Genomic DNA, 24,474 nt, shown 5'->3' on the forward strand with positions numbered 1-24,474 from the left:
AAAAGTGTTAGCATAGCGTAAATTGAACTAATTAAAGATATAACTTTAAACGGATTAACCAACGTGTTTCCCATAAGGATAGAGTTACATCAAGAATCAGCTTTAAGTCTTTATCATTTTATATTAATCATGGACGAACGACACATCAAGGTACCGTGATACATATTATTTACAAATGATATTGTTTTGGTAAATGAGATACGTGAAAAAGTAAATACTAAACTAGAATCTTGGCGAGAAATGCTAGAAGTGAAAAGTTTTAGGCTTGGTATTGTAAAGACGGAATATATTAAATTTAGGTTTAACAATATTAGACACAATGAGAAAATTGTTAAGATAGGAGATGGCAAGTCTATAATGGAAAGTTTAAAGTATTTAGGATCATTTTTATAAGGGATAGAGAGATTGAGAAAGATGTCTTATATAAAATACAAGTGGAATAGTTGAAATAGAGGAGAGCACTGTTCTTTGTAATCTTAAAGTACCTCTAAGACTTAAAAAAAGGTTTTACAAAACAACGGTTAAATCTGCTATGTTATATGGAAGCTATAACTTAAGTACATGAGCATAAGATGAGAGTTGCAGAGATAGAGGATATTAAATTAGATGTGCGGACATACAAGGAGAGGCAAGATAATAAAAAGTATTAGAGAGAAAGTCAAGGTTGCAAAGGAAAGCTCTAGGAGACACCTTTAAGATAGTACGGACATGGACTTAGACAACTGAGAAAATGCTCCAGTTAGGCGATGTAAAACTATGACAAATAAAATTAGATAAAATTTATTTAAATATAAATGATGATATAGTAGGGATAAAGCCCAATGGAGTAAAAGGATCCATATAGTCAAATCCCACCTAGTGGGATAAAATTTAGTTGTTGTTGGATGTACGCACACATATGTGGCCATATAGAACGCATATATGGTCACATAGCAAAGCCAATTGCATATAGAAGATCATAGGTGCTACCCCTACCACAAATACCTGAGCAATGGCATATAGTTAAAAACCATTGCTAGGATAAACCAAGGATTAGATAAGATCGAGAATTGGTAAAGTTAACAATTATATGATTTTGTTGACTGAGATTATTGGTCAAATAGGGAAATAAGTGTCAATTAATGCTAAACAATGCTATGGATCAAAACCTACAAGGGTTATTGGATGAAGGCAATTATCATAAGGATGAAATGTGAATGTGAGGAGAGTATTAAATGGTTATGAATAATTCAGAATTCTCTTGCCTCCACAATCATGTTCTCTTGTTATCAATTCCATTAAAATGCATCGTATCACGCAAATGCATACTGCGAGGTAAGGTTTGCATGTAGATGACAGGAGTGAATTTGATATTATGAAATTTAAGTCAAATTTTCTTTTGTAGACATCCTATTACAAAATCTTAGTGGGATGAATCTTGTACGCAAGGTTTAAAATCTCGACCCGTGCTGAGATTTCAATACCAGATTGGAACGATACGGTTTCAATATCATGTCGTGTCGATACTGTTTCAAAATTTTTTATTTATATATGGTAATTATTAGATAAATATAATTATTGTGCATAATTTAAAATAAGTTACATATTGATTTTAAAAAATTTATCAGAATATAAATCTGATTATTATAATGTTTTAAAAAATCAAAAATATTTATTAGAATATAAATCTGATTATTATAATTGTTTTTAGAATTTTTTTTTTATAAATTTTTAGAACTTTTTTATAAATTTTTAGAATTTTTAAATGAAATTTAAAACAATACAAAATAATAAAAAAATATTAGAATATAAATCTAATTTATTAAAAAATAGAATTTTTAAATAAAATTTAGAACAGTAAAAAATAAAATTTCAGCATATTAATTAATAAAAAAATTATATTTTTTTTATTTTAAAGATATATTTTATTAGGAAAATTTAATTAGAGTTCATAAAAGTCTTTTCGAAATATCACCCATAAATTGGAAATTATTTAAATTGATTAAATCAAAAATTTTAATTTTGGTACTAGTAGTAGTGCATCGCACGGGTGTCTCGCGACGCGACGCGGTGCATCCAGGACGCCTCCAACCGTTTGCAAAGAAGGGGCGCGTGTTGGATTCCGTCTGTCATGCGTGGCGCAAGCGATGATGCGGCAAAATTATCGCGGCACCTGTGCCGATTTTGCTCTCGTGATGGAACGATAAAATCTGTCTGTGCCAAGTGGCACGGAACGAGATTTTAAATGTTGGCTGTAAGCATATAAGCATTAGAGAAAGTGTGGTTGCATAAGCAAAGAGGAAGAATCCAACCTATGCAACAAGAATCCAACCTCAAACTCAGATGTAATTATTACTTTTGTACGACAACCAATTGTCTACAATGATGCATCATCCTTCAATTGTGAAGAAATGACGATATCAGTTTCCATATCTGTATCAATCATGTATCACTCAATTGAAAAATATAAGCCTCAATCTTATAGAATCGATAAAATGGATTGGATCAAAATCAACAAATAGTATATGGGAGAACAAAAGAAAATCAAGAACCTTATGAATGATAAATATTAAACTCTGTTAAGGGCAAAGAAACTAATATTCATTCAAGAAATTAAAAAAAAAAAGTCAGATCTTGCATTATCAAATTCTAACAAACAAATATCTGAAATAAAACTACACTAATCCCACTAAAATCAACCTATTTAATTATATATGCAATATCATATCATATCATATCAAATTTTAACTAGTATGTTCAAAAAAACTAAATAAAAATAACTATCAAATAATATGTTTAAGAATTTTAAACAAAAATAAGTGGTAATTTTTACCATAATAGTAAAAACTGAGAAGAAATCTCATTAGCAAAGAATTATTAGGCAAAAATCAAATGGGCACCCCTTTTTTCCTCAATCATCAAGATGACACCCATTTGTTGATCTATCATCAAAAGGGCATCTAATGTAGCACAATGGATGAGCAAAACAAGATCCTCACCAAAAGGAATAAACTCTAACAAAAAAAAAGTGAAAAATCAATTAATTCAAGATGTTAAAATATAGAACTTTAGACTCCATTTATAACTTGACTCAATAACAAATATAGAAATAAATATGTTAAATAAGAAAAATATTATAATTTAGTAAAAATCAGAATTAATTCCCTATTTATTGTCTAAATCGAAAATACTAATTATAACAAACAAATCAAATATGTAATTATTGCAGCCACTTTATACTTTAATATTCTTCAATTTATTTTGTTTTATCGGTGAAGTGTTAATTTGAAATTTCTTTAATTCATTTCTTCAAATGTTGTTGCTTTGTGACCAAAAAGATCACGAGTTCGAATCCTGAAAACAGACTCTTGCAAAAAGCAGGGTAAAACTGCGTACAATGGATCCTTCCCCGGGACCCCGCATAGCGGGAGCTTCGTGCACCGGGCGATCCTTTTTTTCATTTCTTCAAATGTTGTCTACTAATGATGATTTATTTCCTTCTCTGCATTATTCTCCTCGACCAAAATAGAACTCAACTCCATTGAGTAGAGAGATAGAGCTCAGAAATCAAGTCAATCAGCGTCACACATTGGCACGAGGTGGTGGCATCTCTCTAGCTAAGCCAGGTGATTGCAACTCTAATTTTTTTAGAAGTTCAAGAGATAGCTCTCTAAGCTCATCTTCAGTTATCCAAGTGTGACACAGTCCTTTCCTACAAACTAGATATCTATGTGTACTTCGGTAAAGAGATATCATTGTTTGATGATCTAAGTCAATTTGATAAGACGGTTATGTCATAAATGGAAGCGTGGGAACCGACACCATAGGTACGCGACTTGCAAATCAATAGGCAAACACGAATGTTCTAATGCCCCTCTATATTGCAATAAGTCCTCAATATTGAAAATTGGAATTGATGCCATGGAATGAAATACCGTTCCGTGCCGCCCGGCACGGATAGTTTTTATAGTCCCGCCGAGCAGGTGAAACCTGCATCGAAGGCATCCCTGTCTCGACACGTTGCAGATGGCGTCGGAGAAGTCACGGGACGCCTCCGGGAGCGCTGGAAGCATTGGAATGCCTCCAGCGGCGTCGAGGCGTCGCGGAGCGCCCCCAGTAGCGTCGAAGGCATCGCGGGATGCCTCCAGCGACGCTTCCGACGCCGCCGAGCGTGTCCCCTGATCCACCGCGAGCGGGCAACGGTGAATTTAGGGAAGGCAGCAACGTTTTTTTTTCCAAAATTAAATTTTCTATTTAATTAATTTAAACAATTCCTAAGGTACGCGTGATATTTCGAATAGGCTTTTATAAATCCTAATTAAATTATCCTAATAAAATATATTAAAAATATATTTAATATTAAAATAAATTTAAGAAATTTTATTAATTACTATTTTGAAATTTTAATAATTCTTATTTATATTCTAATTTTTTTATTATTTTATATTATTTTAAATTTTATTTAAAATTTTTTAAAAATATATTAAAAATTCTAATGAATTAGATTTATTTTCTGATAATTTTTTATTATTTTATATTTTTTATTATTTAAAATATATATTATTTAATTAATAATTAATTAAATGAATAAATAATTAATTTATATAATTATTATATATCTTTCTATTAATTTATATATTTATTATTATAGATAGATCAATTTTAATTTGAGTTATTGATAAATCAATTTTATTTAAAAAATATTTAATTATTTTTTCTAATAATATTAAATTATTCAATAATTGAGAAATTATAGAAATTCAATATACAATTTATTTTTATATACACCATAAGCATATTTATCTTATAATTACTATATATAAATAAATAAAAATATTAAAATTGTATCGACACGGCACGATACCAAAACCGTATCATTCCAGTTTGAGATTGAAATTTCAGCACGGGTCAAAATTTTAAACCTTCATTGATGCTAAAATTAACAAGCAAGTCAACAACAGATGCATTCATTTCAATTTTTCTCACAATTTGAAATGGACCACAAAAGCGAGCATGAAGTTTTTTAAAGAGTTTTTAGAAGAACATTTTATGTGAATGGGGGCAATTACATAGTCCCCTACATTGTACTCCTTAAACTTACGATGTGCATTAGCTTGTATTTTATAAATCTCATTACTCAATGCGATTTTTCTCCTACATCGATATAAATCTCTCTAATGCGCTTAGTAAAACTAGGGTTATAAACAAGCCGAGCCGAGCTTTAGGATGTTCAAGCTTGTTTGATAAGGTAACCGAGCCGATCCGAGCTTAAAATAAACTAAGTTTTTGAAATGATTGTTCAAGCTTCGTTTGGCTTATTTTTTGTGAGCTTAAACTTGTTTGAAATTTGGCTTGAGTTTGGTTCGTTTAGATATTATTGAGCTCGCAATTCAAGCTTAGCTTAAACTTGGTTCGAGCTTGGCTTAAGCTTAGTTCGAGCTTGGCTTGAGCTTAGTTCGAGCTTGGCTTGAGCTTAGTTCGAGCTTGGCTTGAGCTTAGTTCGAGCTTGGCTCGTTTAGATGTTATCGGACTCTCAATTCAAGCTTGTTTAATTGTTGAAACTTTAGTTGTTTGATTAGTTATTGAGTTTGATAATTTAAATTTATTTATTTATTTATTTATTTATTTATTTTATTCTATTGTTTATTTAGTATATTGAAAAGAATTTTATTAATGAATATAGTTCGTGAACATTGTTCACAAACATTGTTCACGAACATTATTTACGAACGTTAACGAGTTGAACATATATGTATTTCAAGCTTATTTGTTTAGCTTAACGAGCTGTTCAAACTTATTTGTTTAATTAATCTTGTATATATTAAACGAACATAAACAAGCTCTTACCAAGCCGAACACCAAGCTTATTCATGAACGCTTGGTTCATTTACATCCCTAAGTAAAACTCTCAGCTAACTTTAAAGAATGAGAAGTGGTAGGTAAGAGAATCAAGTCAATTGGTTGACGAGCGTTCGACCCATACACGATTTTGATTTTTGAATAAACTACAACCAATGACCAGTAGATTAGTTTACTCAATTGTTGTTAAAAAATATCAACAAGTGGCAAAATTGAGTCCTAAATATCCATTTTTCACCCACTAAACACCTTAATAAATTTTCTAGACGGCAATTAACAACCTTGGTCGGGCCATAAACAGTAAAATCTTCAATGATTTAAATAAAATAAATTATAATAGTGAAATAAAAATAAACAACTTATTTTCTTAACATAATCTAAATGTCGTGTTGAACACTTTTTTTTCTTAACGTTCGAATCAAAGTTGATTTTTTCTTGATACTCAAGACAAAATTGAGAGTCAAAGGGCAAGGAGACGAAGCTCGACATGATCTCAGCGAATGTTAGTTCTCTCGTCACTTTCTCGTGTAATCTCTCCGTCTCTCTAAACATTAAAAAATCTTTAATGGTCTTAGATATCTATTTTTTATCCTATTTAAAATGTTTGCATTTGAAATTATTTTTTTTTACATTTAAGCTAAATCAAACTGATATTTTAAGTTTTGAGAGTCAAATGAAAATTGGTTTAGGATTAGGTAGAGTCCGTCAAATAGACATGGTGATTTGAATCAAGCGGGTTCAATCTAGCTGCGCGTCATTTGAATTTATTTAACTAATTTAGAAGTTCTATATATATTGTATATCAATTTATGGTCAATAGTATTTTTAAAAGAGTTTTATTTTCCCTCTTTCTTCATATACTCCTCTCCCTCTCCTCCTATTCCTCCATATTACCCATCCCTCTCTCCCACCATGGTCCTTCTCTTCAAAATTCTTCTTTCTGTACCTTCACCTCCCTTCTCTCCCTTAGTCTCTCTACCTCTCTGTTTCCACTGTGCGTTGCCACTCTTATACTAAAGTAGTTTCTGATGTACATCCCAACTCTATTATCAAAATCTTGTGCGTCGACCAAGCAAAATGAATAATTTCACACATGTCAATTGTCACAACTCGACACTTCAATAATTGGTTAAATAATATGTTACACAAATTCAACTATCAAAAGACGATTCTGAAGCGATAGATAGCCAACCGACTACACTAAAATATATTCATGATCAATCAAACTAAATTTACAAATAAACCAATCATAATTGATAAGCAAGCATCACCTGCAATAATAAATCATTTCATATTTTACATTACAGCTAAGAAAAACTGAAACAAATTCTTAAAAAAACATTTTAAATGTGCTCAGATTGAATGAAATTTAAAAATACAAAAAACATACAAAAAAAAGAGGGGGCATGCACATAAGGAAGAGAGAGACAAGATGGTCGGAAAATGATTGGACGTTGATGCAAGCCATCTACATTAGATGAAAAAGGGCGGCAAAAGTCACATAGGGTGGGAGGCTCTGATGAACAAGGGGTGTAGGGAGAATAATGGTTACTTTCTAATATCATATTATTAAATACAATTAATAAAAAGCTAGTAGTTTTTCTTTGGCATGCTTGAACTGCATAGCGAATCTGGCCGTCAGCTATACAATGGTTACTTTTTAACAGGGTTGCCTAAAAGCACTGCTTAGCAACTAGGCCAAATTGTCCCTTACCAAGGCTGCCTCGGCGATCACCTTTAGAATTGAAACAATGAATCAATTATTAAAAGTTCCACTAACTAATGGTTCCCTATAATAGTGTGTGGTTCCAATAACTAATGAGCCTAATATAGGAAATTATTTAAAACCCTCGTGACCTTTCTCCTCCCAAGTCCTGACCCTTCATCTTTTACTCCAAACAAGGCTGACAAGATATAGGCTTTCCATCACCTACTCTTTGTGACCCATGCATTTTCATTCTTCTCCATCGCCCACATAACAACTCTTTCTCTTCACAGTGACAAACACCATTATTCCCCCCACCTAGGTCTACTCAATGGAATTTGGAAACCACCAAGATACTGCCACTGATTTTAAAAAATCATCATTCCTCATTCTAATTTGATTTTATCTAATTCAGTCAAATTCTAGTTGATATGATTGGCAGAGTATGCCAACTATGCATGGTTATCTGTTTGCAAGCTATCTCAACAAATACTCGGATTTTAATGAGCACGACTAATTGCTACTAAGGCCGCATTAATATTGTACCTGTTAGAAGCATTATATGCATGGATTTGATTCAATTTAATTAGTTAGAATGCATAATGTATGTTAGGAGAGTTCCAAACATGGATCAGATGTCAGTTTATTATTCCAGGTGCATTATGCATTTATAAGATGCATATAGCTTATGACTTCTTTGCTACCATACTAATGTTTTATTAACATGTTGACTTCTGTTGTATTCATCATGTTGGCACCCTTTCTGTTTCCTTCAATTATACAGATGCAATAGTTTTTCTAGCTAGCTGCAGATGACCTTCCATGATAGCCAAATTGGTGATTGTGCTCCAACAATCATAGTTACAGGAGTTGGTATCGTTAGGGTGTTTCACAATGATTTTCATTATGTTATTTTGCTAACTATTTGATGCTGTCTTTTTAGTGGTTATGCTCTCTATTTATGGGATTGTATATTCTTAAAATAAATCTCTGGAGGATCCGTTATGTGGATTATTGTTATTTACTATCTAGTTATATTATTGTATGACTTTAGGATCTTGATAGGTAGGATTTGTTTGTTAGAATTATTAGATTGCTCAACCCTCCCCTCCATCAGGGCACCTGGTGACAGCATTAAAAAACCTAACAAACAATACCACCAAGTCATAAATCTCAAGTAATCAGGATTTATCACTTCTTTTCTCCATCATTGTACAGTATTATATCTTTTGAAAAAATGTCATTAGATGTACCTTAATTGCACTAAGTAGTTTGGTCTCCCATTAATTTTCATACCAATTATTAAACTCATCTCAGGATAAAACTGAAGGGTTTCATTTGGCATGTCCATACCCATAGTTAAGCAATACATACATACATACATACATACATACATACACCTCATTAGTGTAGCTACCACCAAAAATATAGCTAGAGCAAATATATGATGCAGAATCAAGCTTTAGTACTTGCAGTAGAAATAAAATTAGCTATATATAGAGAACATACTTATCTAATAGCCAGTAGCATCTCCTGTAAAAATTAGGGTCATCTTCACTGCGTGCATAGTAAACATGAATCCTATCTTCATTTCCTATCTGTGACATAGACCAACTACTTAATGTTCATCTTACCAGGATTAGGGAAATGGCAAAGACAAAATAGATATCAGATATAAGCGATAAAGACATGTACAATTGTCAATTATAACATGCATTATAACAAGCATGAGGGTAAAATAAAGGAACAAACAAAGAGCATCTTAAAGTGGGATCTTCAATTTGATGAGTAGTCACTGCTTAAGAAAAATACTAAACAATGAATTCCAAATAACATTACACGAAGATCAATCAAATTAAATTACAAGATGAAACAGCACAATAACGGCTTAAGATAATGATTTCATGCAGAACCTACTGACCCTGCCTTCCTATGAGATACGGAACACAAAAAGGTCATCATAAATTAGCAACTACGATGAAGGTTTTAGATTCCATTCAAATTATCAGATCCAGCTCCAGAACTGCAGCTGCAGCTTCTTCTCAATTCATTTTACTTCCCAATTGGTACAGATAGGCACCCATATCAACACATTCTATGGGTGCTAAACCTTTGACTAAGACGCCTAAGTTCTATGTCAGTAATTTCTTAAGTAGGTATGATGTGATTAATTGTTAAAGCTTCAGAAACAATATTCTCGCATAGGCAAGGCAAAAAATAGACAACTAGAACCTTAAACTCTCACAAACAATTTATAAGTGTTGGACCCCGTGGTTGTTTTGATGTGATCAACCAAGTTAGTTAGGTCCTGTTTGCTTTTTATCCCTGTGTCTAAGTGTGCAGGAGCTTAGGAGCACAGGAAGTCGAGCGAAAGACGCAGCTAGCGAGAAGGACGGCACGGGAAGGAAGCCGACGGGCTCGATGCGTCCGAAGGACGAGAGAGCTGCAGAAGAGTACACCGATGGGCGAGAAGAACGTGCGCGGCGTTTGAGGGACGTTAAGCCGGGGAGGAAGGCTGCTCGAGGAGAAGGTCGGAAATTGGGTTCGGGTGAGCCCTATTTCGGTTGGCCGAAATCACCCAAGCAAACGGAGCTTCGGAAGTCAAAGCGAAGAAGAAAAGGAGTCAAAAGAGGCTGGAAACTATTTATACCATGCAAGCAGGAAGGTATTTATAGCAGGAACCTTGAAAGCGCCTTAAACATGCATTGAAGGCGCCTTCAACATTGAAGGCGCCTTCATTGCTTGTTGAAGGCGCCTTGAGCCAGGTCAAAATGACCGTTGAGGTTCGGATAGAGTTATATCCGAACAACTCATTGGAGGCGTCTTGGACCTTTGTTGGAGGCGCCTTAGACCTACGAGATAGAGTTTACAGGACCTATAAAAGGACCCCTGGACCTAGGAATTAGAAATCAATTGTTCAATCAACTTTGTATTCATTCCTAGCAATAGTTCTGAGCTGTTAGAGTCCAAAAGGCTTTTCCGCCTTCAGTAAAGGAGACTTTTTCTAGTGCGCTTTTCTTCGCCCTGGATTAACAATCCCTTTTGGTTGTAACCAGGTTAACTGTTGAGTCTCTGTTTCATTTCTGTTTCTTTATTTCAGTTACTTTATTATTACTATTGCATTTTTGAGTTGAAAGCACGAGGAGGGTATAGTTTTATTTTTCAAGCAATTCACCCCCCTCTTGCCGGCCCCGCTACACCAATAAGTGGTATCAGAGCCCGACAGCCTCAGAAGGACTAACCGTCGACTGAAGCACAAAGATCAAGACGATGGCCGGCGCGAACATCCATCCCCCAAAGTTCGATGGAGACTTCGCTACTTGGAAGCGAAAAATGGAAGTATTTTTTAAAACTGAATTTGATATACTCTTAATAATGAAATATGGATATGAAGCGCCAAAAGACAAAGAAGAGTACAACTAGATGAAGAAGGAACAAGCAGACTTCGTCGCCAACGGAAAGGCTGAGTTCCACCTGCTCAGCGTTCTGCCGCCTTAGGAGGTAAGTCGGATAGGAAGCTACGACTCCGCGAAAAACCTCTGGGAAAAATTCCTGGAGCTTCACGAAGGTACCTCCGAAGCGAAGCTAGCAAGGCGCGACATCCTCCGGACCCAGCTTACCAACCTCCGGATGAACAATGGCGAGAAGGTAGCGCAACTCCAAGCAAGGATTAAGGAGCTAATAACTCAACTAAGCAACCTTAGAGAAGAAGTAACAAACCGGGACTCGATCCGGTACGCGCTCAACGCCTTCCCCAGAACTCCAAAATGAGTGTCCTTAGTAGATGCATACTACATCTCTAAGGACTTCGAGGTAAGTACTTTAGAAAATTTGTTTTCGATTTTTGAACTTCACGAATCTCGAGTTGTAGAGCCAAATGGAGTAGAGAAGACTAGTCAGAACATTGCCTTAAAGGCAAGAATAAATGGTTCCGACTCCGAAGTCTCGATCGACGAATCCGAAGCGGCTCTATTGGTAAGACGTTTCAATAAATTTTTTAATACTAATAAATTTAGATCACAGACAAAGAGGCTTCAGCGAAATAAAAGGACGATTCGTTGCTACAACTGCAACGAAGAAGGGCACATTAAAGATGACTGCCCAAAATTGAAGAAAAAGGAAAAGGTAAAGGAAAAGCGACCATCTTCCTCAAAACAGAAGAACCTAAAGGCCACATGGTCAGACTCATCCTCCGAATCAGACGTCGAAGAATTCTCGGGGTTAGCGCTCATGGCTAACCATCAGCTGGAAGAAGAGTCAAGCTCAGAAATGAGCATTGATGAAGGGGGAGGAACATCAGAAGAAGAAAGCTGCAATAAAGGGGGAGCTACAGATATACAGGTAAGTGAGGTACGTAATCTAACTCCCAAGCAGTTCTTTCAGTTTATTAAATCTCTTTCTAAAGACTTACTTAAATTAGAAAAAGAAAATACTGAATTAAAAATTAAATTAGCAAAAGCATGTCCACTTTATATGTACGACAATCTAAAATCAGAAAATGAAGAATTAAAAATTGAAGTTGAAAATTTGAAAAATAATGCATGCTTAAATAAATTTCCAAAATCGAAACTAAGGATTTATGAAAAATTAAACTGGTACATTAGAAAACATCAGGGGCAACTTAGGAAAATTCCTAGAAACTATATACCCCCTAAGTTTTTAAATAACCCAGTAGGAATGAACCATAGTTGTCAAAAGCGCGAAGCGCAAAAAAGCGCTCAAGGGTCTTGGGGCTTAAAGCGCAAAGCGCAAGGCGAAGCGCGGGCTTTACGGAAAAGAACATAATAAACAAAAGGGCTATTATATCTATTAAAAAAACTTTCAAAATGTCTTTGAAAATCCAAATAACCATAAACAAAATATTCTTTGATGAAGTTGCAGATTACTGAAAATTAAAAGTCTTTGAAAATATGATACATGAAATATCAAATATCAAAATAATCATCTTCTTCATCTTCATTGTCCAAATCTATGTCATCAGCTCCATCGCTTGATTTGTATCCATCAGTATCTTCTTCTTCAGTTTCATTATCAAGATTAATTTCTTCTTCATTTACAAGACTAGTTTGAGCTGAAGACTGCTTTCTTTTTGCTAATGCAGATGATGATGTCCCTTTTGAAGAAGACGCATTTCGAGATCGAAAGTCATATGCACTTTCACCAACCCCAGATGCTTGTGCTACATCACTCCAACGCAAATCTTCACCTTCAAAGACAAAATCATTATCATCGTCTTTATCACTGTCATCCAATTTTCCCAACAACCATTCATTACTATCATCTATCTCTGACAAAGTAATAGGATCAATCTTATCTCGCATGTCATATCTTCTCCTCAAAGCTCTATTGTACTTGATATATACCAAATCATTCAACCGTTGTTGAGACAACCTATTTCTTTTCTTAGAATGTATCTACAAAAAAATTAAAAAGTAAAAGGTTAAGTTCATAATATAAATTTTAATATGTATTAAAAAAAATTCAACTTACATGTTCAAAAACACTCCAATTACGTTCACAGCCTGAAGAAGAGCACGTGAGGTTTAAAATCTTCATTGCAAATGTTTTTAATTCGGGCGTTGATGCACCATAAGAAGACCACCAATCAGCTTGAAAAACAAAAACATATAAATTATAAGATTAATTTTATTACCATCCAATATTGATATTGATTATTGCACGATATATTATTTATAAATTTACCTGGCGATTTTAAAGTCCTTTGTCGGATAGCCATTGGCAAACCAAAAAGTCCTTCTGCTTTCTTGTATTTTTCCAATTGATTTGTGATCTTATCTTGTAAATCCTCACCTCTCACCAATCTAGATATGCACTTGTACAAACCCTCCATCACTTCTGTATCATTTTCTATATCAGGGTTAGAGTAAAAACACTCTGGATTCAAGAAATATCCGGCTGCATGCAAAGGTCGATGCAGTTGAATGTTCCATCTTTTGTCAATGAATTCAAATATGCTACGATATTTCTCTTCATTATTGTTAAATGATGCAGCAATAGCTTCTTTGGCCCTGTCCATTGCCTCATAAATATAGCCCATAGGAGATCGTTTTTCACCGTCTACCAGCCGTAATACTTTTACCAATGGACCACCAACTTTTAATGCAAAAACCATATTTTTCCAAAAAGAAGGCATCAATATTACTTCTGCTACACGTTTTCCTGCGACCTCTTTGGAAAATCGACTATTTGCCCACTTTTCAGATGTAAACATTTTTCTCAGATTTGCTTGTTGTACATGAAACCGCTTTAAAGTTAAAAAAGCAGTTGCAAAACGTGTCTTTGCGGTTCTTACCATGTCTCTCTGTCCAATAAACTCTCTCATCATGCTCAATACTTGTGGTCTGTTGTAAATATAACCATTCACCATCAACGCCCGTTCATGTAATTTTCTGAGATGAGGAATTTTGAATATATCCTCAAGAAACAAATCTAAACAATGAGCTGCACAGGGAGTCCAGTACAAGTGTGGAAATCGATTTTCCAAAAGATGACCTAAAAAAACAAAAAAATTTAATCAAAAAACTTAAAAATATAATTCAATTATTAATTGGAAGTAATAGGCTAACAACTAACAAAAATTTAAAATATTACCTGCAGTGACATTGCAGCTTGCATTATCTGTTACAATCTGAATCACATTTTTTTCTCCAATACGATACACAAATTTAAAAAGCAACTCAAATATTTTGTCCGTTGTGTGAGAATAGCCTGAAGCATCAACTGATTGGACAAATACACTTCCTTTAGGACCATTCACCAAAAAATTTATAAGAGTCCTACCCTTTTTATCTGTCCATCCATCTGCCATGATTGTGCACCCAAACTTAGCATGATCTTCTTCATGGGATTTGAAAAGTGAGTTCGTATTTGCCAACTCCTTCAAATACTTAACCCTCACTTCATGATATGATGGAGGTTTCATCCCCGATCCAAATTGTCCAATAACTTCAATACAAGACTCAAAAGAATCATATTTAACAACATTGAAAGGAATCCCAGCATCATACATCCATCTTGCAAATTTCTCAACTGCAATATCTCTTAACTTCTTTTTATTTTCATCAAATTGTCCTTTGCTTTTTGCACGTCTTTGTTTGACAATTTCATCGACATCTTTCATAAAATAAAGATTAATAGGCCCGGTTTGTTTACACTTTTTACCTTGGGTCGTAGGATGGTTGCTTGAATCTAATATTGGTCGTTTCCCTTTCACTTTAGTTTGATGATCAACTTCTTCATCTTCTTCCAAATCTTCCAAATTATCAACATCATCAGAATGAGGAATTTCATCCATTTGATTCTTCAAATTATTCTTTTTTTGCATAAACTCTCTAATTTCTTCTTTAACATGCTCAGGACATTTCGGGCAAGCTTTCACATTTCTATTGCCCCCGACTAAATGTAACTTGTGTCGATAAATTCCACCGTTTGTTATTTTACCACAAAAAATACAACTGACAACATTTGGATTTTTAGGATCTGAACATGTTGCATAATTCCAAGCAATATCTTTTCGAGTGGATGAAATTGTTATATTTGACATGGTTAACTCAAGAATCAAGAGCCAAGCGCTGCAATTAGTAATAAACAATCAATAAGTAAAACAATATAAAACAGTAAAAAAAATATCAAAATATAAATATGATTTATACGAATTAATTACAATTTTTAATTTTAAATATATATATTTTTATATATTTAAATCTGATTTATATGTCTTAATAAAATTTATTAGATTTTTTATTTTACATATATTTTTTATATATTTAAATGATTAAATCTGATGTATATGTGCTAATAATATTTATTAGATTTTTATTTTTTATATATATTTTATATATTTAAATCTGATTTATATGTATTAATTGAATTTATTAGATTTTTTATTTTAAATATATTTTTTATATGTTTAAATAATTAAATCTGATTTATAATTAATAAAGTTTATTAGATTTTTTTTAAAAGTATTAAGGTTAAATTTTAAATAATTAAATCTAGTTTAAAATTAATAAGATTATTAGATTTTTAAAATATTTTTGATACATTTAATTAAAATTTAAATAATTAAATCTGATTTAGAAATTAGAATTAATAATATTTATTAGATTTTTGTTTATTTTAAATAATTTTTATATATTTAAATCTGATTTATATAAATTAATGCAATTTATTAAATTTTTTAAAATTTTAATTTATTTTTTATATCTTTAAATTAAATTTATATGAATTAATAAACTTTATCAATTTTTTTATATTTTTAATTTCGTTTATATATTTAAATTTGATTTAATAAAATCAAACTTTTTCTCCTCCACTGTTTCACGCGAGTTCGACCACGGCGATGCCATCGCGATGCCCGCGACGTCGCCAGAGCCGTCGCCGGAGGCCACCGACGTCGCCGGAGGCGTCGCGGGAAGCCTCCGGAGGCGTCGCGGGAAGCCTCCGGCGTCGGAGAACTCCCGCGACGCCGCTGGAGGCGTCGGGTCCCTCTCGCGACGCCGCTGGAGGCGTCGGGGACCTCCCGCGACGCAGCTGGAGGCGTCGGAGGCCTCCCGCGACGCCTCCGACGCCGCCGAAGGCATCCCGCGACGCCGCCGGAGGCGATCGCAGAATGGCCAGGATGCTTCAAACTGAATTTAAGTACAGAAATTGAAAACTTACCTGCAGGCGACGCGTGAAGAAGCAGCAGCACACGTGAAGAAGCAGCCACGGCAAATCTGTCTAGTTGCAGCAGCGGCGGACGCAACGAACAGCCGCGGGAGACGAAGAGACAGGTTTAAAGAGATTAATTAGGGCTTTAAATAAAATGTAAAACAAAAAAGGAAACTTTTAGGGTCACGCAGAAGAGCTGCGCTTCGCTCGCTTCTGCGCGAAGCGCAACGACGCGCGCGCTTCTTAAACCTGCTGCGCTTCCACGTTCTCGGAAGCGCAAGGGCTGCGCCTCGCTTCGCTTTGCGCTTAAGCGAGCGAAGCGAGCGCTTTTGACAACTATGGAAGGAACCTTTATTGGGTTCCAAAATCTGTTTTAGACTGATTTTTTTTTAAATTAAGGCTTTCAAAAGAAAAATTAAACAGATAATTTCTTTTGAGGTTTTGTCTAAGGAAGCGGTTGTTGCTCCAATAATCAAGAAGACCTAGTGCATCGCCACGACCTGGAAGCCAAAATATTGAAATGAAATGTTTAATTAACTTCTTATTAAAGCATTAAAATTTAAATTAAATAATGCTTTAAGATTTTTTTTCTTTCTTTTTCCATACTTAGGAATATATTCTTGCTTAGAATTTTTTGGAAAATCTTTAGAACTATTTTTGCCTAAGTTAAAAAGTCTTCTAAAGTTAACTTAATTGACCATTTTGGAAAATATTCTTAATTGACTTAGATTTTTTTTACATTTGGTACCCCGATTTTGCTGTGATCAAAGGGGGAGAAATGGGTACAAGTTAAGTTTAGGGGAAAATTAAATCTAACTTTGGTTAAATTTTTTTTTTTTTTGCATTTTAGTATTAGAACTAAATTTTTATGCTTGTTGCAATTTAGTTTAATTGCAAACTTAGACTTTAAATGTTAGTTTTGTAATTTCTTAAAATTACTATTTGTTTGTTTTTACCCTAACTTGAACTTGGGTTGATGCACATCAAAAAGGGAGAGATTGTTGGACCCCGTGGTTGTTTTGATGTGATCAACCAAATTAGTTAGGTCCTGTTTGTTTTTTAGCTCTGTGTCTAAGTATGCAGGAGCTTAGGAGCACAGGAAGTCGAGCGGAAGACGCAGCTTGCGAGAAAGTCGGCATGGGAAGAGAGCCGACGGGCTCGGTGAGTCCGAAGGACGAGAGAGCTGCAGAAGAGTACACCGATGGGGGAGAAGAACTAGCGCGGCGTCGAGGGACGTTAAGTCTGGGAGGAAGGCTGCTCGAGGAGAAGGTCGGAAATTGGGTTCGGGTGAGCCCTATTTCGGTTGGCCGAAATCACCCAAGTAAACGAAGCTTCGGAAGTCAAAGCGAAGAAGAAAAGGAGTCAAAAGAGGCTGGAAACTATTTATACCATGCAAGCAGGAAGGTATTTATAGCAGGAACCTTGAAGGCGCCTTAAACATGCAATGAAGGCGCCTTCAATGACCGTTGAGGTTCGGATAGAGTTCTATCCTAACAACTCATTGGAGGCGCCTTGGACCTCTGTTGGAGGCGCCTTAGACCTACGAGATAGAGTTTACAGGGTCTATAAAAGGGCCCCTGGACCTAGGAATTAGAAATCAATTGTTCAATCAACTCTGTATTCATTTCTAGCAATAGTTCTGAGCTGTTAGAGTGTAAAAGGTTTCTCTGCCTTCAGTAAAGGAGACTTTTTCTAGTGCGCTTTTCTTCATCCTGGATTAACAACCCTCTTGGTTGTAACCAGGTTAACTGTTGAGTCTCTATTTTATTTCTGTTTCTTTATTTCAGTTACTTTATTATTACTATTGCATTTTTGAGTTGAAAGCACGAGGAGGGTATAGTTTTATTTTTCATGCAAGTCACCCCCCTTTTGCCGGCCTTGCTGCACCAACAATAAGTAGATTGAGAATTTTTTGAAGTTTCTATGTCTCATTTCATTGCAATCTTAATGAAAGGAAATAAACAATAATATGTATATTGTCATTAACATATGATGTGCTGCTATATATTCAAGTGGAATCAGAATTTAAAGCATCCAGTTGTGTTGCTCAGAATGGTCAATACTTATCATTTCACTCCCGCACCAAAAGCGGAATAATATTGGTACCGGCATGGACAAAGGAGTTAGGAAGGGAAAGCAGAGACAAGAAAGACATCTTAAATGGAAACAAGATTTTGAGAAGGCAAATCTAGAATTAACAACGAATCGAGGGAGGTGGAACGATGGAGGAAAGTGCCCTAAAAGTCAGGTAGAGATTTTGTGTAAATTCAGGGAGGCAAAAGTGCTTAAGGTGACTTCTACAGGTCTCAGCATCACCAATATCACAATCCGAGGACAAGTAGTGCAAATTGAGGGAGGGAAAGTCTCAAGTGCCAAATCACATAATCGTGAGTGCAACTTTGCCTTTAATTAATATTATACTAAAAATATATTATATAATTCATCCATATTACAAGTATAACATATAAATCTCGAATTCACACCGGCACAATATAATATAGTACCAAAGTCACACTGATGCAACATAATATAATACCGAAGGTGCATTATTATGGCCAAAAACCTAACCTCCAATTTCATGGCTTAACATTTTAAACCTTGGTTAGAATTATTATCAACTTTTATCTATTATATTATGTTATTAAATGGAATTATATTATTTTATATATTTTTGCATATCAAAACTATTTTCAAGTAGAATTTTCTTTCCCGTCATATTTTAGAATTTTTTATCTAAACCTTAAAATTCATAGTTTGATATGATTCATGGTTAGAAAATGTACTAATATGATTCCCAGCAAAAATTCTTGATTTGACATCCTTAGATAAACATGAATCGGTTGCCCTGGAACAACTTGAATTGTAGAGATACAAAAACATAATTTAGACTCATTGGTAGATGTTTATGCAGTTAAACAATGGTCATCCACCTATCTAAAAAAGCATTCTAAAGGCAACTTAGGATCAGCGTCTTGATAATGGAGATAGGAGAGAGGAAAAGTATATCATCATCAAACAAGAGAGTATCTAGTTGATGCGTGATTAACCATCCAGAAGCCTATCTTTTTTTTTGAAGGTAACCATATCTTATCTGAATAAAGCATGAACTCCAGAGGTCCCAATTAATATCAGCATCTTGATAGCAAATATAGGAAACTGAAGTAACCTTGTTACCACAAAAAGACTCATATTGAAGATTAAATAAGCTCCTTATTCATCCATTTTCAAATCTACTCTCAAAGAGAAAGTATTATGAAACTGGCTCCAAACAATTGAAATTTACCTTTCCAAAAAACTATTGAAACCCATACTAGGTGGCAATGGCAATCCCTCCTATCACACTCATGTCTGTTGGGACTTTTGTCCCCCTCTGCATTTAGATAGCTAAGGGTTTTGATGAGTAGAGAAGGATGGCACATACGAGGGACCACGAGACGAGGAGCATTAGAGCATGGCAAGTCGAGGAGGTGAACTACGTATGCAAAGACACGAAGGATGATATAAGAAGCCGAGTATTTGGAACATCCGAGGGATGCAGCTTGATGATAGAAGACCTCAAGGCTTGGAGAAAAGTCCATGATGGATATAAGTGGAATGACTTGTATATAAGGGAAAATATTAGATGGCTTCTTAGGTGAACCCAACCTTAGATATGATCAAAATCAAGCGAATAATCAACTAATGTTGAGATGCAATCCACTGATGGCTAAGAAAACCACACCCCAAGTGCAATCAAAGTTTTGTAGTTTGACTAGTTGCGCATCAATCAACTGATGGCTGAGAGAGTTAATAACTCAAGGGTAACCTAAGGTTGGGCAAAGGGAAGTCTTGGTAGGCAAAAAAGGATTGAATAATAGGCAAAGAGTTTGTAGACAAAGGAGGTCCTAATATGTTAGGCATACTTAAGTCGGAGTTGACTTCTTCTAGGCAGACTAGGTAATCATGAAGACAAGGAGTCTCTTGGCAAGAAATAGTTCCAGCCTTGGTGTAGCTAGAACCAGAATATTTGTCCATTATGGAGAGAACAATAATCAATTAATGAACTCAAAATTAGCAAAATGTAATTTAGTCATGTTTGGGGTATTCAATTGATTGATAGAGATACCTATCAACTGATGAAGTCGACTAATGGAGCAGTTGACTAAACAAATCCAATACCACAAAGTTGTGGTTTGGAGAGTTTTGTAGTTTGGGCAGTCTGACTGATGGTTGAGTTGATTGTGTAATCAACTCAACCCAAAATGATATCGTATAAAAAGTTTTGTGATGAATTGTGACAGTAGACTAATGCATAGGCAGTCCAGCAATGCAGTCAACTAATGTTAAAATAGGAATCTACTAAGAAAATGGGATCCGTATAAAGCTGTGACCGCAGTCAAATTCTTGTCATCTACAATGAAGTACTGGACTATAAGGAAGATATCAATTGACTAATTAGACTCATAAGCAAGTAGAAGACGTATTGGCAGAATTAAGTCAGAAAGGGTTTCATGGAAGCTTTATGGGAAAATTTTGGAGATGTATTCGTGGAGGTTCCTAGGATAGTGTGGTTGTGTTTGAGGGCCTTTGGAGAGCAAACCAAAGCCAACAAACACGATCAAACAATCAAGTTCCTTCTTTGTAACTCCGCCCATGACGAACCCATCATAGTTGGTCTCAAGCCCAGATAAAGGAAGAGGATTGCGTGAGGTTGTTATCCAACATTAAACTATGGCAAATGTTCAATGAATAGATCTATTAAACTATTATGCTAATGATAGGTTGTTCCCCGAAAGGAACGCATTGCAGAGTTCGACTGTAATGTTTCGACAAAGATCGCTACATCTTCAGAACTCAGGTGTAATGCTAAATATGTAAAAGTTCACTTTGTAAGGTCCGACTATAATATATCAGTAAGGACCGCTACATCTCCATGAAAACTTAGATGTAATGCTAAATAGGTAAGAGTTATAACATCATAGGTTAGATAAAGGACAACCCGATGCATGAAGCTTCCATCATACGGGGTCCCGAGGAATGATCCATTGTACGCAGTCTTACCTTTCTTTTTGCAAGAGGTTGTTTCCAGGATTCAAATCTGTGACCTTTTGGTCACATGGCAACAACTTTACCATTGCGCCAAGGCTCCCCTTCACACCATAGGTTAGATAAGAACAAATATTACAAGGAAACTAATAGTCTAAGATTTAGAACATGGAACATATAAACTCTTACTGGTAAATCAATGGAAGTAGTAGATGTGATGATTAGGAGAAAATTAGTATTTTATGTGTTATAAGAAACAAAATGGATAGGTGAAAAGGTAAAGATGATAGAAAACTCGAGTTTTAAGTTATGGTACAGAAAGTAAAACAAGAAATGGAGTAGGTATTGTTGTATATAGTTCATTGAAGGATGAAATTGTAGAAGTAATTAAAAAAGGGAATAGAATTATAACTCTTACGATAATAATGGTAAAAGAAACTATGAACGTAATTAGCATATATACACTGCAAATAGGATTAGATAAATCTATTAAATCAAGGTTTTAGAACGACCTAGATGAAATATTACAAAACATTCTATCAATTGAAATAATTTTAATAGGAGTGATCTAAATGGGCATGTCGGAGTGAAAAAAATGAGGAATACAAGAGGGTATATAGGTTATGGGTTTGGAACTAGAAATGAAGGGAAAACTATATTGGATTTTGCGTAGCATATGATCTTATATTAACTAATATGTTATTTAAGAAAGAAGAATACTTAGTCACGTTCAAAAGTGAGAATAATAAATCGCAAATTGAGTTTCGTTAGGAAGAGGGATAGAAAGATTTGTAAAGATTGCAAAGTTATTCCTGGAGAAAGCTTAACTACTCAACATAGGTTAGTAATGTTGGATATATGCCTAGTATAGTATCAATAAAAAGAAAATACATACAACTCCTAAAATTAGATAGTTGAAGTTAAACGATGGAAAGTAAAATATATTTAAAAAAAAAGGTAAAAGTATAAGTATTAGGTGAAATATACAGTGACTCTAATATGACATGGAATAAGATGATATCAAAATTAAAAATAGTAGCTAAGAGTGTAATCGGTGAGTCAAAGGGACATGCACAACTAAGTGAAGAATCTTGGTGGTGGAATGAGAAAGTACAAGAGAAAGTGAAGAAAAAACGAAAAGCTTACAAGGAATTATATATTTGAAAGAATGATGAAAACTTAAGAAAATATATAATAGCCAAGAAAGAGGCTAAGAAAGTAATGAATGAAGCAAAGAATGAAACTTTTGAACGATTATATCAAAAAATAGATAAGAAAAAGGGAAAGAGATATATATAAAATAGCTAAAGTAAGAGAAAAGAAGATAAGAGATCTTATCTAAATAAAATGTATTAAAGATGAATGTAATAGGGTACTAGTAAACGAGGAAAAAATAAAAGAGCATAGAAGTATTTTCATCAACTTTTTAATAAAGTTTTAGGTAACCAACTTAACTTAGATAATTTAAGTGGGTTAAATGAGTATAGAAATTTAAATTTTTATCGTAGAATTCAAACTTCAGAAGTAGAACAAGTTTTAAATCGGATGCACAATGAAAAAGTCGTTAGACCAGATGATATTCCGATAGAAATATGGAAGTGTCTCAGGAAACAAGGTATTGAATGGCTTACAAATTATTTAATATGATATTGAAAGCAAAAAAAAAACATATCTAATCAATGGAGAGTAAGTACTCTAGTTCCTGTATATAAGAACAAGAGAGACATAGAAAATTGTACAAACTATAGGGGTATTAAACTAATGAGTGATATCATGAAACTTTGGGAAAGAGTAATAGGAAAAAGATTAAGGAGACCACGGTGACCGAAAATCAATTTGGATTCATGCATGGAAGGTCGACAATAGAATCTATATATCTTCTTAGACAACTAATTAAAAAATATCGGGAGCAAAAACAAGATCTATGCAGAATTCTAGAAAAGAGAGATGTTAACGTAACATATATTGAACTAATTAAGGATATGTACAGAGTAAAAACTTCACGTAGAGTAACTGAAGCATTTCTAATAAAGATATGATTACATCAAGGATCAACTCTAAGTCGCTATCTTTTTATGCTAATTATGGACGAACTCACTGCACGTATTCAAAGTAGATTCGCTACCTTAGCGGCCCCCCTTAGTGTCAGCCCCACGGATATGGAGGGAGGTACATGCAGATACACATATCATAGGAGCATGGTGGGATAAACCCAAGTCGTCAGTTCTTGAGAATCGACCCTTGGCCATTACGCCAGAGATGTCATACGCCCACCGTCTGCGCTACGCGCTGAGGGCCTCACTACACGCATTCAAGACACAGTATCGTGGTGCATGTTGTTTGTAGATGAAACATGTGAAGGAGTAAAATGCTAAGCTAGAATCTAGGCGGAAAACACTATAAGGGAAAAGTTTTAGACTTAGTAGAATAAAAATAGAATATATGGAACTTTAGTTTAGTCATATTAGACGTAATGGGACAATTATTAAGATAGAAAATGACGAGTTGCCGAACTGAGAGTTTTAAATATTTATGATTATTTTTGTAAATAATGGAGAAATCAAGAGAGATGTCTTACATATAATACAAACAGAATTGTTGAAATGGAGGAAAGCGTCAGGTGTTTTATGTGATTGTAAAGTACCTCTAAAATTTAAAAGAAAGTTCTATAAAATCGCAATTAGACCTGATATATTATATGGAGCTGAATATTGAGCTATGACTCAAAAACATGAGCACAAGATGAGAGTTGCAAGATGAGGATGTTAAGGTGAATGTGTAGACATACGAGGATGGGCAGAATAAGAAATAAGAACATTATAGAGAAAGTCGAATTACATCTATTGTGGGAAAACTCAACACGTTTAAGATGGTACGAGTATATACTTAGATGACCAATAAATATTCTAATTAGGCAATGTAAAACTATGACAAACACGCATATCAAATGAGGAAAATCAAAAAAGACTTGGTTAGCAACAATTAAACAAGATAAAATTTATTTAAGTATAGATGATGATATAGTAGGAGATAGAGCTCAATGGCATAAAAAAATCCATAAAACTGACCCCACCTAATGGGATAAGGCTTGGTTGTTGTTGTATTTGCTCAAAGTTCATTGTTTGCAAGAGGAGAAAGATTTAGGTGTTGTCAGAGTTTATCCACCTACGGATAATAGGTTGTAGAGTAGAAACCGAGTATTTCCAACCATGTAAAAAGGGTTTATATGTGTC

The 24,474-nt window shown here is 34.4% G+C and overlaps 2 protein-coding genes across 3 annotated transcripts in view; both read right to left on the reverse strand.

Annotated features, from left to right (window-relative positions):
* The window catches only part of LOC122026453 (calmodulin-binding transcription activator CBT-like), an 88,234-nt gene that overhangs the window by 49,363 nt on the left and 14,397 nt on the right, over nucleotides 1-24,474 (reverse strand). For both annotated transcript variants that reach the window (XM_042585199.1, XM_042585206.1), the window contains one exon: nucleotides 9,053-9,141. In XM_042585199.1, coding sequence (XP_042441133.1) covers nucleotides 9,053-9,141 — 89 coding nt within the window. The remainder of the gene's footprint in view (nucleotides 1-9,052; nucleotides 9,142-24,474) is intronic.
* On the reverse strand, nucleotides 12,232-13,805 carry LOC122026469. The gene is made up of 2 exons (XM_042585215.1): nucleotides 13,034-13,805; nucleotides 12,232-12,957 (listed from the first exon to the last, which is right to left on the reverse strand). The coding sequence occupies exons 1-2, from the start codon at nucleotides 13,097-13,099 to the stop codon at nucleotides 12,469-12,471; spliced, it is 555 nt and encodes a 184-aa protein (XP_042441149.1). The 5' UTR covers nucleotides 13,100-13,805; the 3' UTR covers nucleotides 12,232-12,468.

This window comes from Zingiber officinale, chromosome 1A, assembly GCF_018446385.1.
Source record: "Zingiber officinale cultivar Zhangliang chromosome 1A, Zo_v1.1, whole genome shotgun sequence".
In the NCBI taxonomy this organism is placed as follows: domain Eukaryota; kingdom Viridiplantae; phylum Streptophyta; class Magnoliopsida; order Zingiberales; family Zingiberaceae; genus Zingiber; species Zingiber officinale.

Bases quoted from the DNA above. Each gene is read 5' to 3' on its own strand.
- LOC122026469 (XM_042585215.1), bottom strand. From the start codon at position 13,099: ATGAAGATTTTAAACCTCACGTGCTCTTCTTCAGGCTGTGAACGTAAT. The intron at 12,958-13,033 runs GTAAGTTGAATT...ATTTTTTTGTAG, and splicing joins ATTGGAGTGTTTTTGAACAT to ATACATTCTAAGAAAAGAAA.